General features: G+C 30.4%; 1 protein-coding gene across 1 annotated transcript; it reads right to left on the bottom strand.

Annotated features, from left to right (window-relative positions):
* Window positions 1–5,507: 5,507 nt before the first annotated feature.
* LOC131652611 (sugar transport protein 13-like) lies at window positions 5,508–8,975 on the bottom strand. Its single transcript, XM_058922521.1, has 5 exons — window positions 8,730–8,975; window positions 7,734–8,059; window positions 7,071–7,195; window positions 6,577–6,868; window positions 5,508–6,423 (listed from the first exon to the last, which is right to left on the bottom strand). Exons 1-5 carry the CDS (start codon window positions 8,860–8,862, stop codon window positions 5,737–5,739), a joined length of 1,563 nt encoding a protein of 520 aa, XP_058778504.1. The 5' UTR covers window positions 8,863–8,975; the 3' UTR covers window positions 5,508–5,736.
* Between the last annotated feature and the right edge of the window lie 7,556 nt (window positions 8,976–16,531).

Raw genomic sequence — 16,531 nt, 5'->3', positions numbered from 1 at the left:
TGTTGGCTTTCATTACATATATACCTTTTTGTCCGTTTAATGTGTAGATTTTCTGCATATATGCAGATATAAGAAAAGTAAATTTAAAAAAAAAAAAAACTTCTTAGGTCGGTTAATTAGTTTCACTATAACCAACTTAAGAAGACTTTGTTAAGTCAGTTCAAAATCCGACTTAATAAGTCAAAACTTGTTATGTCGCCTTTTCTTAAGTCAGGTACGGAACCGACTTAAGAAGTCTTATTTACCCGACTTAACAAGTGTTTTTTGTACTAGTGGAAGAAACTAGTAGAAGACCTGTGCGTCCACACGGGTAATTCAAATCTTAAGATGAATAATGTATTGCAAATGTATAAAAAAAACTTTAATAATTGGAATGGGTAATGTTAAATTAAGATTCATAAAATATAATATAGATGTAATGAAGCTATATATAGTAATTATTTTATAAAAAGAAGAAGTTGAGAATGCAATAGGCAAAAAGTATCTTCAAAAGAACTTCGATTGTATATTACATCTTAGATTGAAGTGTACTAAAGAAATCTAAAAAGAATAGAAAATAAAGAATTAGGAAAGCTAATATTGAATAAAAGTGTTATTGAGAAATTAAACATTGAGTAATAAATGTATGAAATAATTCAAAGCAAAAACAATGTTTGAATTATTCAAAGGGTTAAAATTATAGGCAACTATGTATATTTACTCGGATAAACAAATATGAATGGTTAATAACTTAAAAGTGTTATTGCTTTAAATAAAAAAGTATTATGGTAACCAAGCGGTTGAGCTCCATTGGCAAGGAGCCCCGTCCAAGGACGTACTCGGGGAATACCGAGTTCGATTCCCAGGCGGAACAATCTTGCTTGGCCAGTGCGCGTGCCTCTCCGCACGAGCCGGATTAGTGGCCCACCTGTGGTGGGTCGACACCGGTGCGAATAGCAAAAAAAAAAAAAAGTATTATGGTGATAACGACCCAATAGTGAATTTCAGTGATAAAATTCACATAAGAATGCGGGGAAGTCAAATCTTAATAAAATCACTATTTTTTATAAGTTAGGTTGTTGGTGATATACAATTGTTATTGTAAAATTACTTATTTTTTTATCAATTGGATCTAATTGGTTGTGTCCCGTGTCATTTTATGAAAGTTCTTTTAATCATTAGTAAAAACTTTTTATTTACTTGGATCTAATTGGTCGTGTCCTGTGTCACTTCATAAAAAAACTTGTGAGATATTTACAGGGACCAAAAACATATATTACCCTATTAATAGTTATATATAATTCATATAGAAACTATATCATTAAGACATTCTTTTTTCAAATTAATTTATGTAAAAGTAATAACCCTTGTGTATACAACATTTTCTCTTTATTACATATTCATTTTGCTTCCTCCTAGTTCATTTACAAATTAAAATTCATTTATTATTTCAATCACATCTCTCACCATGTATAATAATTAATACATAAACAAACACTGTCCGTTCTTGAATAAAAGATAGAAATCTCGAAAAATTTGAAATCACAATAACCAATATATCCAATAACTATAAATATTTAACAAATATTTTTGCAAAATAATGATATCATATTCATCATCATGAGAATATAATATCAGCATGTATTTCGACTATGTTGGACCACGCAGTATTCATCAGGATCAATCAGGATCAGTTTCAATGATCTTAAACTCTACACTTCTGGACACTTACATTTATTTAAAATAAGTTATTTAATTATAAAATAAATAAATATCATATAAATATAATTGTATTAAATAATAATTAAAAAAAAAAAAGACAAAAAGAGTGATTAATGAGATGGAGAAAGAAAAAAACAAAATAATTTATTTTCTTTTAAGATTTAATTATTTTAAACATGACTTTCTAAAGAAGTTATGTACATCTTAATAGTTGTGACATATATGATTATACAATAAATTATTTTTAAAGCAATTTATGTTTTCATCATTTGCTTTTACCTCTTTGATAAATAATTGTTTTTTATATAAGTAGTTTATAAAGACAATTTTTTTTAATAATCGATCAATAAACAAATATTTTTCTTATGTATAATTTATTTTAAAAAAAAATAGAGAAACTCTCACAATCATTTTATAGAACCCAATTCACAATTGGTAGTCATGAGTAAGCTTAATACATAAGTTTAACCTATCAAATATTAAATAAATATTATTATAATAACTTCTTGTTCAATATTCTATAATACAATAGCAATCATTCCTTCTTAATGTAGTCATGCCTTGTAAATGGTAGCCATGAGTAAGCTTAATACATAAGATAGCCTATTTGGAATGCAAAAACACACATATATTAACGAGCATTTGAGAATGTGTATCCAACACTTATGAAATTGAATTCACAGCTTGGATGGCCAATTGTACATATTCATTCACAGTGTACAGATCAATAGTCTTTTCTTCAGTATTCTTTTCTTCCGTTTTTCTTCTTCTGCCTCCTCTTCTTTTGCCTATTCAGTAGCTCTTTGTTTAGCATAAGTTAATTTCATCCAAGAAACTGAAAAGAATGACGAATATTACACAATTGGATGAAATTGAAAAGAATGCATCAACACATTTGTTCAATATTCTGCATTAAATAAATATTATATAATAACTTTTTGCAACTGGATAAATAATATATGATAAATATTAAATGAATGAGAGTTTACTGGTAAGGTCACCCACTGAGATACACTTGTTCTGGTTTGTCATTTTGGAAGGTTTTTGTTCAATAACATCTTTTAAAGAAGGACTATGGTTATCCTTAGCAGACTCTTGAAAAATTCGATGATCTGCTCCTAATTTATGCTTTGGAAAACAATTAGAAATGAAGCTTACATTGGCTGAAACAGGAAGAATTACTTCCAGTGGCATCTTGGTTTCAACTTCATGACTAATATTTGTCATGGTGAAAAAGGAGTTTTTTGCTAAAAGAATACATGCAGCATAGTGTCAAACTTTCAGTTAAGAACATAATGGAAAGAGAGAGATATAGATGAGCATTTGTATATGATTCAAGTTGCAATAGGTTTTACCATTTATGAACAGAATAGACATTTTTAATAATTTAACTATCATGGTTTTGTCATGAACAACTACACCAATAGTTGGTTAGGATTGTGAACAGAATTTGAATAGAAACTGAATTTGGCTTGGTCAATATGAGCAATGTCTGTGGACATCACTACCATTTTCAAGAGATCTGGAATAAAGATGACATATCAACTATAAGACATTGCACATATACAGATATATGTAAACCAGAAAGAAAGAAAGAATGATGCTAGTATGAGGATAAACTTTAAGAAGAGACATGCATGCTTATGAATTGCAACAAAAAAATTGAAGCAATAAAGTAAAATTCTCCTCAACAATAAAAGAGATACACGCTTACTAATGCGCTCTGCTATGGTTATATCTCCTCTTTCAAAAGAGACAATGTCATGTTTGTGGTGGTCAGTTTTCTCACTTTTGAAGCACAATTGAAGTTCAAAAGAAGCATGTCTCAAAAAATAAATCAGTTACAAACTACAGTATCTAAGATTGACAATTTTAACATCATCAATAAAACAAAACAAATATAGCTAATTACCATGAGGGTATGGATTAATTCTTGGTAGGACAAGTTCCTCAAAACATGGCAGTACTTGCACAATGTCATCATCCTTTATGATTTCTTTGTGTCAACGAATATCAGTCTCTCCATTGTAGAGAATTCCATTCAATTTGTAATGCCGATAGGCTCAAAACTCGAAATTCATAGTTTTTGTCTCACATCATTATATGCCATAGAACCTAATTAAGAATTAGAATAAGGACATCTGCACAACATGACCAACCATCAACTGCACAACATCACCAACCATCATCGTGTTAGATGAACATACAGGAAAAGGTTTGAATCCATTTGAAGAAAAGCCATTTCAACAACAAACAAAAAACAACTTTATGTAGCAGGGTATGAATGTGTATGAATGTAGCAGGGTATGGTTCCCACGAGATGTCTTAACAAAATACCACCAAATAATCCAAGACATTTAAACCATAGAAAAGCATCACATTGAAATAGAAAATATGCAATCCTTGTGGTTTCTCATTCAAAAAAATCACCAATAAAACATTGAAAAGATAAACACAATAATCAATAAATCGTATCTGAATTTTCTCCTTTGGTTGAAATTGAAACTACAACCAACAAACAGATCTCTATCTTCTTCACTTCAAACCGAAACCAGAACCCACAAGCATATCTACGAAATAATCTTATTACAAAAAATTCACTCACAGACTCCTTTGCACAATGAGCATAAGTTCTGATCTACTTTGTTCCGTAGAAGGTAGTTGACAAAACGTGTGATCTCATGAGTCGGTGCCAAAACAATTACGTCAGAAGCGTATCGATCCGCAGTAATACTTGTTCCAATTCCTTGTCCACATAATTCACTACCTGTCCAATTAAAAAAGCTTGTTGTAATTTCCATTTTTCTTCAGTTTAAGTACCAATAGCAGATACTACTTTGTAATAATATATTGTTATTAACAATTTAGATAAACGTTTAAATCGAAGAATAAAAAGCTGAGTTATAAACTGTTAATGCAACAATTCAATACCAATTCTCAAGCCAAAGTCAAAGCCTCAGCAGAAAATCAACACAACAACAATGCTATAGCGAAAACTCCAAAAACAGAAGAGAAAGAATTAAGAAATTGGCGAAGACATTTCACCAAACACTTAGAAAGCAAGATTGATAGCGGAATTTTCTTCTCCTCGTCGCTTCAACATGTGGACTAATCCTCTAATTTAGCTTCATAATTGCTTCATGTGTATTTAATTCAAACCAAAATCAGCTCAGAATCATAAGCTATAGCGAAACTGTAATGATTTTGAAACCGGAAAAACGAAGCTTTACCGTACTTAGATAAAAATCATACTCAAAGGACATGGCAGCGAGATGTTCCTTGTCCGCCACTAAAGACTCAGCGCATTGAGCTGCCACCAATTGTCTAAATACCTGTTAATATTTTAAATGCTTTTAACAAGACATCTCTTCAAAAGAAAAAGATTTCAAAATTTAAGAGAGAAATTTGAAGTCTTAGTAGCACTTTAGAGTCCTTGAAAGAGGAACATGCATCTCTAATAAATGAGAATTTGTATATTTTTAATACTTTTGAAGAAAAGGTTGATAAAGTGTAATGTACTACTTTTCCAAGCATTTCTGATTGCCAAGCAGAACTTTGTCCTTCCTTGTATTACTATTCCCTTTTTGATTAATATATATTATAGGTTTGTCTTGCAGATTTTTATCTGCATTTTCAACTTTTGATTACTTTTGATTGTAAAGAATTGTTTTGAATTAGATGAAACTACAGCACGAGGATAGTTTGTTAAGACATAATTCTTTGGTTCACATGAACAAAACCAACTTTCCAAAGTAAAACAACAAAATATAGCATAGATTCATAGAACATTATGTAAGCTGCAAAACTAAATAATCCATTTTATTTCTTCCATAGACAAAAAATTTGAACAAACTTTTCTAAAAAAATCTAACAGAGGATTCCCGTATATAGCTTATACAGCTTGCAAAACAGGATCTTTACTTTCTGATTACAATGTTTGACTTAAAATAACTTACTAGAAAAAAAAACTAGATATATATAAGTATTCTCTAGAGACTAAAAATACTCATTTGTTATTTTCCTGATTCCATCAATTTACAACTGAGAATCATATCCATTACTTTTATTCTTAGCATAATCCACATTATCATAATCATCTTCAATAAACTTCTTCCAAAACCAATGCTGCTTCCATACTCTCTCTGTCATTTCTTCAATCGGTATGTTCTTCGTCTCAGGCACCAAGAAAAACACAAATGCAGACATAACCAAAACCCAGCTCGAGAAGAACAAGAATATACCAAACTTGAAATGGCACAACATGGAGAGAAAAGCTTGAGCGATCACAAATGTGAAAAGCAAGTTGACACAAACGGTTACACTTTGTCCAGCTGAACGTGTCTCCAATGGAAATGTCTCACTTGGTATAAGCCATCCTAGTGGACCCCAAGACCAAGCAAAAGCAGACACAAATGTGCATACCATGATGACCACAAAGATTGCATAGCCTTTTGAAAGATCTGAGGAATGATCAGTTACTTTGATTCCGAGGAGGACTGCGATAATCAATTGAGAGAAGAACATTTGAACACCAGCTTCTAATAGCAACATGCGACGACCAAGTTTGTCGACTGTGTAAATGGACACAATTGTGGAGAGGACATTGACAGCTCCTGTTATCACCGCGGAATAGAGTGAAGCATCATTCTTAAATCCTAATGTGTTGAATAACACCGGTGCGTAAAACATGATCGCGTTGATGCCTGTGAATTGTTGGAATATCTGTTTTTTAACACAACAAAAATTAATTAGTATTGTTAAATAGCAGCTATAACAACACTATAGCGCGAATTTTCATAATACATTATTTTCTGCTATCTGCGATTGACAACATTGTTTTCAATGTGACAGAACATGATTATATGTAGTACTTACTTGCAAGGCGATGGAAATGACGAGTTGAGGACGATTCCTGCGCTTGAGAAGGTTCCTAAAAGGGTGCTTAACCTCTTTAGCAACGCGACTTGCCTCGACAAGTTCTAAGTACTCTGGCTCAACATTATCAGTGCCACGGATCTTTTTGAGTACAGCTTTTCCTTCATCCAAACGACCGCGCTCAATGAGACTGTTGGGAGTGTCTACAACCAAGAGGGCACCAACCGTTAGGAGAAGAGCCGGGATACCGGCCAAACCGAGAGATAGTCTCCATCCCCAACCACCTTCGATTCTGTATTGTCATAATAACCAAAGAAATTAGAAAACATGTGCAAGACTTTTTTTTATAATTTGTGGTGATAAAAGTCATTGAAATAGACAAAATTTATCAAATGTGACAATGACTTGTGATAAATTACTCATAAATCATCTTAATCGTTTTTATTGAAATAAATATAAAAATGAAACAGCACATATAATATAGTACAACTTACTTGTTGGTGCCATAATTAACAAGATTAGCAAACAAAATGCCAATAGTGACATTAAGTTGGAAAAGAATATTCAAAGCACCACGTATTCTTGAAGGAGCAATTTCTGAAAGAAACACTGGCACAGCCTGTAATCAAATTAATTAAAATAAATAATTAGTGAAACATGAAATCACAAAATAAAATCATTGATACACTTATTAATTATAAAATTACTTTGCTGTATTATTTGTCGTGTTTGAAAGGAATCAAAATTAAGGTCCACACAACAGCAGTGATAGTACAAAAATACAGAACTCCTAAATTCTAAAAGTAAAAAAACTTTAAGACTAGTCAAATAAAATTTCAAATAAGAAAACAGATCTCAAAATATTCAAAAAAAAAAAAACTGAGTTCTGGTTCAGAATATCTCTTTCATGGTCAGAAAGAGAATCTAAAAATATTTATAAAAATCTAGATAAAAAAAACAAAAGTGTCTCTATCATAGGATCATAGATATTTGGAAAATAGATGACAAAGACTTTGGAAGTGCCAAACATTATGACTTATTTTTCATACAATATGTAATATTTAAATTTCATATGATATGTCGGCGAGTTTTTTCTAATTAATCTATGTGATTATTGATATTAATTGATTAATTAAGATTAAGGGTGAAAGTGAAACCTGATTAGCAAAACCAACGCCACAACCAAGTAAGATTCTTCCAACAATAAGCATGGCAAGATTTTGAGCAGCAGCATTGAAGGCAACTCCACAAATGAAGAAAATACCAGCAATCAGCATGGTGAGTCTTCTTCCCAAAGTCCTAGTTGTATAGGAAGCAAAGAAAGTGGAAGTTAAACCGGCCAAGTACAAGGACGATGTAAAAAGTTGAAGTCCTTGGTTGTCGTATTTGCAGTAGTTACTGTTTATGTCTTTCTCTAACACTGTCTTTTTGTATACAGCTGGGAAGAATTTCTTCAAAAATGGTGGCATAGATGTCACACCACCTACCATCACAAAAAAATAAAAATAAATAATTAATATTATTTTATTTTAATTTTAATTCAAAACATATATCAGGTCATTAATTATGATTAAAAAAATTAATTTTATTGATTTTATAAAAAAATAGCACTAAATAAAACTAAAGTATAATAAAAAATTAAATAAAAGAAATATTTTTATTTGCGAGTTTGGTTTGGTGAGCGAGAATAACGTTTGAACTTCATGAAACAAACATGAAATCTCGAAAATATCCCTAGACAGTGTTTTTCTCCTATGGATAAAAAAGTAGTTGAGAAAATTCAGGAACTGATTCACATGTAGTGTTTGGATTTCCGTGTGAACCGTTTTTTCCGTTTTTTTCCAAGATTCCAAAAAAATAATCAATAATAGAAAGAATTATCATTATCCACCTCTTAATTTGGATTAACGAAAATCAAATCAACCACCGGAAAAAAACAATGATCAGCTAGTCGCGTAAAAGTTTTCATTATTTCGCAATACTGATGGCAGATTATTGTAGTATGAATTAATCACAATTTATTTTTTTAATAAAAAATCAATAATAACGGTATTAGCAACTATCAAAATCTTTTTGTCACAGCAGTTTATAGCATAATGTTTTTAAAAACTTTTTTAAAAAACTTGACAATGATTAAGGATTGAGAAAAAAACCTGAAACACCAACGTCGTAACCGAACATGAGACCACCAGTGGCAGCCATGATACATGAAATAATAACGATGGGAGTTATCTTCGCTTCGAACTGACCGCCGCCTGCACTGGTGGCGAAACCTCCTCCGGCCATAGCTTATAAAACTTAAATTGATCTTCGTTATGTGTTTATGAAATCACTATTCACATTCACATGAAAGGGTGGAGTGAGAAATATGAGAGAGGAATATGAATATGAGTGAAGAAAGTTAGAGGAATGAAGGTGTATTTATAAAGTTTGGATAAGGGTTTGTTACTATGTGTTTAGGTTTGACTATGATGTTCATCATGTGCATGTATTTACGGTCACCAATCTTATGGCCCCACGTAGCTTTTCTTTTTTATTTGTTTTATTTGTTTTTCTTTTATAATTTCTATATTTAGTTTTTAAAATATACACTCTATTGTTTTTTCTTCTTTGACGGCTTTGTAAGTCAATGCTATAAGAAAAAATATACATAAACATATAAATATTTTTTTATTAAATGCTTTTATTTTTATATTTTAAGCAATAATGCAAAATTGATTCTGCGATTCAATAGTAATTGATATTACTTTATTTTTTAATGATTAATATTTCATCCATATGTTAAAGTTATTTTTTCCATTGCATATATATCATAAGTAATTTGAGGTTTTTACGGAAAATAACTAAAACTATAATTGGATAATGGAAACGATTTTGTTAGATTATCTTGGTAGTTTACAACTAAGCAATAGTTATATGAAAATTTTGTTATTAGAGTAAAATCCGAAATTTTGTTTTACATGGAAACACCCTAAATCCATATTTTTCGGAATAATCAATAATTAATAATTTTTAATTTATTTTAATTTTAATTTAGTTGGTTGAGATTATAAAGAAGAGAGATTTTATATCAGGTTGTTTATGGTTTTCATAGAAGGAATTAAAAAAATATTTAATTATAAAAACAATTTTAAAAATTATATTAATAATTTATAATTAATTAATATATGGGAGATTTTACTTTTTGAATTAGAGTAAAGTCGAGAATAAAATTTTAAAAAAAAAATTTTAAACTCCTATATTTTAAGAGTTTCATTATATTTGAAAGATTTTATTTATAATTCAACGGTATTTGAGATTTTTATGGAAGAATTTAATTAATATGTACGATGTAAAAGGATTTTACTTGGTCAATTAATTATATTATGAGATTTCTATGAATGTTTGAAATTTTTTTTAACCATCTACAATATAACATCTCCAAAAGATTCTGACGGACAGAATTGTATACAAAAATTTATACCAAAGTGCATGTCATTACTCTTTGTACAGAAACCAATTAAAAAAAAATAAGATATTGAATTTTATAAAATTATCTTAATAGTATACAATTAAGCAATATTATGTGAAGTTTCAATTTTTAAATTAGAGTAAAATGAAGTATTAATTGGAAATTTGTGTATTCAACTTTTTAAATATTTTTATTGATTTTAGTATTTTTGAGAGCTTTTACCCTTACCATAGGTAGTTTGTGGCTTTTTTAAAAAAGAATATAAAAATTATAATTACATAATGAAAATTATTTTATAGTATTGTGTTTATATTTACAATTAAGGATAGTTGTGTGAAATTTTATTTTTTAAAGTAGAATAAAATCGAGAATTTAATATAAAAATATAAATTTTAAGAGATTAATTGTTATGTACTTTTAGTGTAAAATATTTTATATTATAATTAATCACAAATAATATTTTATATGTGATTACAAAAAGTCAAATATTTATAAAATTTTAACAGCTCTGATTCACTAACTGTCAGACTCTGTTTGATAAAAATAACAGTTGAGTGATAAGCTAGTTGATACTCTGATAGCTTACAGCTTATAACTGTGATGGCTATGACTGATAACTTATAGTTTATAGCTGATGACTGATAACTTATAGTTGATAAGTTAATTGAAGTGTTTGGTAAAATTAACTGTTCAACCATTCAATACCCAAAACAACCTTGAAAAATAAAGCAAGCAAACAAACAATTATTAAAGTGAACTAGTTCTAAGGTAACCCCTCTTTAAATATGTATCCCCAGCAGAGTCGCCAGTTCTGTAATACGGTGGGAGAACAGACTTTTAAAATGTTGCGGATAGCAAGAGTCGCCACTGACTTTTATTTTATCCAATTGGAAAGACAAAAAGAACAGGAAAGACCTTTGAAAGATTTTGAGATCGGGGGTAGGTTATACAAAGGGAAGGTGTAAGCACCCTTTGTATCCATGGTTATCCATGGGCTATTAATTGCTTAGCTCACTTTGTTTGTTTGAATTGTTTGAAAAATTGTCGTGTGTGAATCGAAAAGATTTGAATAAGGACGTTAGCTTGCAAATAAGCGTAGCCTTTTTGAATTGATTTGAAAAGAAGGTGTGAAAAGTAATTGATTTGAAAGTTTGTTGCAAGCAAGCAGTTAAGAGTACCTACCCTAAGTTTGTCTTTCTTGTTCTTTAAATCTTTTGTTTGAAAGGGCTATCTATATCATAAGGAGGGCATGTAGCCCTTTAATTGGATGCATCGGGTCATCGAGGGTCATCCTTTGCCATAAGTCTATCCATACCATATGGGAGGTAGGTTAGTCTTAGGAAAGGATGGAATAGTCATTTATAGGCAACCAGTAAAGATACCTTAGCAATTGAAGGGACTATCACCATTTAATCGAGGGATAAGATCATTTATACCAAAGGCGACATCGAAGGGACTATGATCTTTAAACGGAGGGACGTGGTGATTTTGAATCGAAGGTAGCAAGCTAAGGTATCCCTACGCTCGAGGGACTTGACTATTTTGATCGAAAGGCAGCATAAGAGAGATTACCCTAAAGGTGAGTGCGTGTCACAATCAAGTGATTCAATTCGATTATATTTTTCTTGTATAAATTGTTTTAATTCAATTCAGGGGTTGCACTCCCTAATTACTAACCACGCAACAAATATTGTGCAGAAATTAAAGTGCGGAAAGTAAAAAACCCTAAGCTATTACAGTTTTAGGGATGGGGGATTTACAATAAACACCTGTAGGGGGTATGCGGAAAGTAAAGACGGAAATTAAAACTATAATTAATTATTATATTTAAATAAACTGGAATCGTCGTCGAATCTTAGATAATCCTGAAAATCAAGAATGAAAATAATAGGATTAGTGTATGAATGAACTATCTATCATAATCTCGATTAATTGATTTAAAATTATGTACGAAAAAAGATTAACTTTGATGTTTTAAATTAATTATTTAATTGATAAAAAATACATGCAAGACAATTAATTTTTAAATGTTAAAAACAATTTTTGATTAAAAACGAGTTTTCAATTAAAATTAATAATTAAAATAAAAACATTACCTAGTTAATATAGTTTTTTAGAAAAATAATTAGCCAATAGTTAGTAAAGGAAATGGTTTTTAAAAATAAAAAAAAGAAATTAAGTAATTACATAAAAAAACAATTAGAAAAAAAAAACTTACCTTCGGATCCTGTGTGGTTGAATGCTGAATGTCCATGGTAGACTGGCAGATCGGTGGGCGTTGAATCCATCCCTAGTATCATCCAAGGGTCTGGAGGAGAAGGAGCATCATGGATCTTCCTGCAGTAGCGCGCATGGAACCTGGAAACAAGTGAATTCAATAAAAATATAGGTTGGACCAAGGGATCGAACCCACGCTCCATAAGTTACACATACATTCGTTGGACCAACTGAGCGGCATTTGTTAATTGAAATTAATCCAACCATTAAAAAATATATATTAAAACGTGAATCAAACTTGGCCCCCCTGTTTCCTGCGTCAGCCACTAAAAGATGGAGAGAGAGTCAGTTCTGGTTGACTGACGAATGAGGCTGCAACACGCGCGCGGTCAAGGGTCAACGATCCACCTCATCATCTTATTCATCCTTTCCTGCAGATTTGGCCACGGAATTAGTTGCGGATCTTCTTGCGAAAAATACTTCGGACATCAAAACCTGCAAACGCAAGCATAGCCCAGATCTACTAAACAGGACCCTACGAGTCGATTGGTGTGGTCCTTTTGGTCAAAATATGCCGGAATCTAAGAAAACGAAATAGTTGATTCTTTTGCCCTAACCATGGCAATCATAGTTCTATGCGTTAAAGCTTCACGATTGACGTTCAAATTTCTCCTATACTGCATACTGAACTCAAATACATGGTTAGTTTTGATTGAAACATGATATGAAGCATGATAAGGAAGGCATACGTATGAATGCATATGAACATGGAATCTGAGTTTTAGAGCATCATGGGGCGTGATCAATGACTTAGTCTTACCCTATATTACCTGTGGAAGAGATTAGGAGGATTGGATTGTTATGATAAAGGTTGCAAGGGAGAAAATGAGAGCTCCTCTTTTATGAGATTTTTTGGAACTTTTAGGAGGCTCTTGAGGCAATGTATTTTCGTCCCCTTGATGCTGAATGGCCTTCAGTATATATAGATGAGAGAACTAGGTTAAAATCTTAAGGAAAGAATCAATGTTTGATTGAAAAAGAAATTGATTTTGATTCTTGCATGAAATCTTTACAAGTTTATCTCCAATCTATTTTCTACATATTTTCACGTGATATTGGCCATATTGGATGAATTTGGACTTGTTTTAATGAATGGAATATCTTACATGATTTAATTTGATTTATTTTTATTTTATTTGATTTATATTGGATTTAAATAAATAAATCCAAAAATAAATATAATAAAATAATAAAATAAGTATCAAATAGTATTTGGGCCCATTTTGATCTTAAAATCAGGTGGGTAATCCATAATCCATGGCCCATTACTTAAAAACACAAAATTCTTCACTTGGGATTTCATGCATTTTTCAGTTTTTGGCCAACTTCTGACAGTCAAAACTCATTCAATATTTATCATATGAAGGTGTTCGAGGAATTTTTGGAAAGCTCAAGATGTCCTCTATAAGCCACTTTGGAACATATTTTGCATTTGAGGATTTTATCTTGGAGATATGGTTCCTGACAAAAAACAGCTTTTTGTGAGCTTCCAGACGGACCTGTAATGTTTTGACTTATATCTCTTAGGCGGAAGCATTTCTTGACCTTGGGCCCAACATCAAAGTTGTAGAGAATTGAATTTCCTTGAGAATGAGATTTGGTTGAGGAATTTATGATAAAGCATGTGGGAGATATGATTAGTCAAAGTTTAGTTGACTTTTTCTTACAAAACCCTAATTTAGCAACTATGAGTTTTGTTGATTTCTGAGCTTTCCTTGATGAATCGTGATCAAACCTTGATCAAATAATGAATTTTACTTCAAAATAAGGATGTCGACCAAAAATCAGGAATTTTGACTGTATTTTGACCACAGTTGACTTTCAGTTCAAACTAGTCGACTGTTGACTATTTGAGCTTTTGTCTGGGCAATCTTATGAATCAGAGCTTGAAACTTGTCATGAGAATCCTTTGAAGCATATTAGAAGCCATGGGATCCATTTGAGGTCTTAGAACTTGATTTGATCTTGAGAGAAGCAAAACCCTAGTTAGAGGCTTGTTGCTTAGGAGAGAGATAGTCAGGCTTATTTCTCAGTGATTGAGCCAAGATATTTTGAAATATGATGGGCAAATTTTGGGGTATGACAATATATATATATATATATATATATATATATACACACACACACATATATAATGTTGGCAATATCTTAAGCATATTTTGTTGTATACCCTTTGATTAATAACATTTGAAGGTTATTTCAAAATAAAAACATCAACATCAATATGTGGGATAGATTGCAAGAGCAGAAAAATATTTTATTCAATACAGAAAAAAGAATATTGAAGACTTTTCTATCTTGCAAGTCATCCAAAAGACTAATGCGTACGAGTTTGGAGTGGAGTGGCTACATTTATGTTAGGTTTATGGTAGAAATTTATTAACGAGTGTTTTTATAATAAAATCTTATTATATATTCCCTCGGTTATTTGAGAAATCAAAGGATTGATTTGATTTACAAATAAAAAATAAACTGCATTTGCTAGGTGTCGAGAATCATTTTAACCTCGGTTTTATACAAAAACCGAGGGATAAGATGATTTTTCAAATATAGACGCCTTTTGGTTCTAAATAAAACTTAAAATTGCAGAAGCTGAGAATCGAAGCTCAAATTCTAATGAACATTTATGTCAGTTTTGGGCAAAATCGAAGTATAAGATTTTTTATAAAATAATGAATAATGATGTGTTCCAGGTCATTTGACCTTGAATTTTCAATGAATTAGGTGAAAGATTTGTCATGAAATATATTATTTTTAGTATTGAAGAATCGTTAGGATTCATAGAATCGTCGGATCTATAGTAAGTTGTTGCTTCATTCACATTAATAAAACTGCAAAAAATACAGTAAATAATTTATTCATCACTTGGTGTTTCTCATCTAATTTTTATTTTATTACTTATTTGATTTCAGTGGTTTGGACTCGGCCTAATGAACACATTTATATCTTAAAATAGATCTCGTACAACAATAGACTTTCATGTGAATTAAATAGAAAATATTAATTTAACAATTTTATATTTAAAATTTTAATTATGTTAGTTTAATTATTTTAGAGAGATTTTATCCTTTTCATGTTTATACAATTTCTTGTTTAAAAACAAGATTTAAAAATAATTAAATAATTGAAACTATATATATATATATATATATATATATATATATATATATATATATATATATATATATATATATATAACCACAGTGAATGTAGTTAAATTTAAATATAATTTGAAAACAAAAATAAATAGTTAATTTATAATAAATGTTAAAGTATTAAAATTTTTAAGTTCCTAACAAAATAATCACTACTATTTTTTATCATTTTAAAGTTTAAAACACTCTAAATATTCAATATATTAAGGATAAAATTAGTATTTCTTGTATTAAAAATGAATGTGTAAATACAAGAGTTTGTGGTAAATTTTTCTAATAAAAAATTAAATTGTTGATCATTTATTGAAATGGTCCAGATTCATTAAGACTTGGACCAATTTATTAATGATATTTTTTATTCATTTAATATAATCTAATTCAAATTCATTGAATTCATAAATCTTTTTACCCTAATGTAATAAAAGAGATATATATTATACTATATTATACTTGTTTGAAAATTCACATGTGTGACATCATGTTAGTTACCAATTTGTGTAAATATCTTAGGTAATTTTTGGTAACTCTCAAGTCTTTTTGTGGTTAATAGTAGTATTTTATTGTCATTTGGTATATATTTATTCTTATATTTATATTATTGTTGAATAGTTCTTATCTTTGCAATCTATGTTGGATTTTGTAGTTTTTATAGATAATTGGAAGCTTGGACCATGGAAAAAGCACTTTGAAGATGTTCCAAGACCAAAGCCAAGGATTGCTGAAAAGAGGTAGCGCGCTAAGCGAGGTTCAGCCCGCTAAGCGCGCTTTTGAAGAAAAGAAGGAAGTTCTGGCAGAGAGTTCCGCGCTAAGCGAGGTCTGGAGTGTTGCACCCCAAAATTTGCCCTCTTTATTGGAGCTATAAGTTAATGATGACGTTTATTTCGCCATCCTAAAATGGAAGAAAAATAATAAAGAGTTTTCATGTGTTAAGGAAGTAAAGTGTGAAAAATGGCTTAAAACGGTGAAAGTACGGGAAAATTCATAAATACTATTTGAAAGGTGATACGAGTTAAGTTCCCGCGTTATCCCCATTGTCTCGACAAGATCTACAACTTTTGTGTTCGGCTCGGGA

The sequence above is a fragment of the Vicia villosa genome, linkage group LG2, assembly GCF_029867415.1.
Source record: "Vicia villosa cultivar HV-30 ecotype Madison, WI linkage group LG2, Vvil1.0, whole genome shotgun sequence".
Taxonomy (NCBI): domain Eukaryota; kingdom Viridiplantae; phylum Streptophyta; class Magnoliopsida; order Fabales; family Fabaceae; genus Vicia; species Vicia villosa.
Note: the sequence above shows the minus strand (reverse complement) of the source record. Positions and strands in the feature narration are given on the sequence as shown.

What these genes read in the sequence shown, in the direction of transcription:
- LOC131652611 (XM_058922521.1), bottom strand. Translation starts at nt 8,862, where the DNA reads ATGGCCGGAGGAGGTTTCGCCACCAGTGCAGGCGGCGGTCAGTTCGAA. An exon ending in TTACGACGTTGGTGTTTCAG is followed by an intron (nt 8,060 to 8,729) that starts GTTTTTTTCTCA and finishes TTGTGATGGTAG; the next exon opens with GTGGTGTGACATCTATGCCA. An exon ending in GTTAATTATGGCACCAACAA is followed by an intron (nt 6,869 to 7,070) that starts GTAAGTTGTACT and finishes ATGACAATACAG; the next exon opens with AATCGAAGGTGGTTGGGGAT.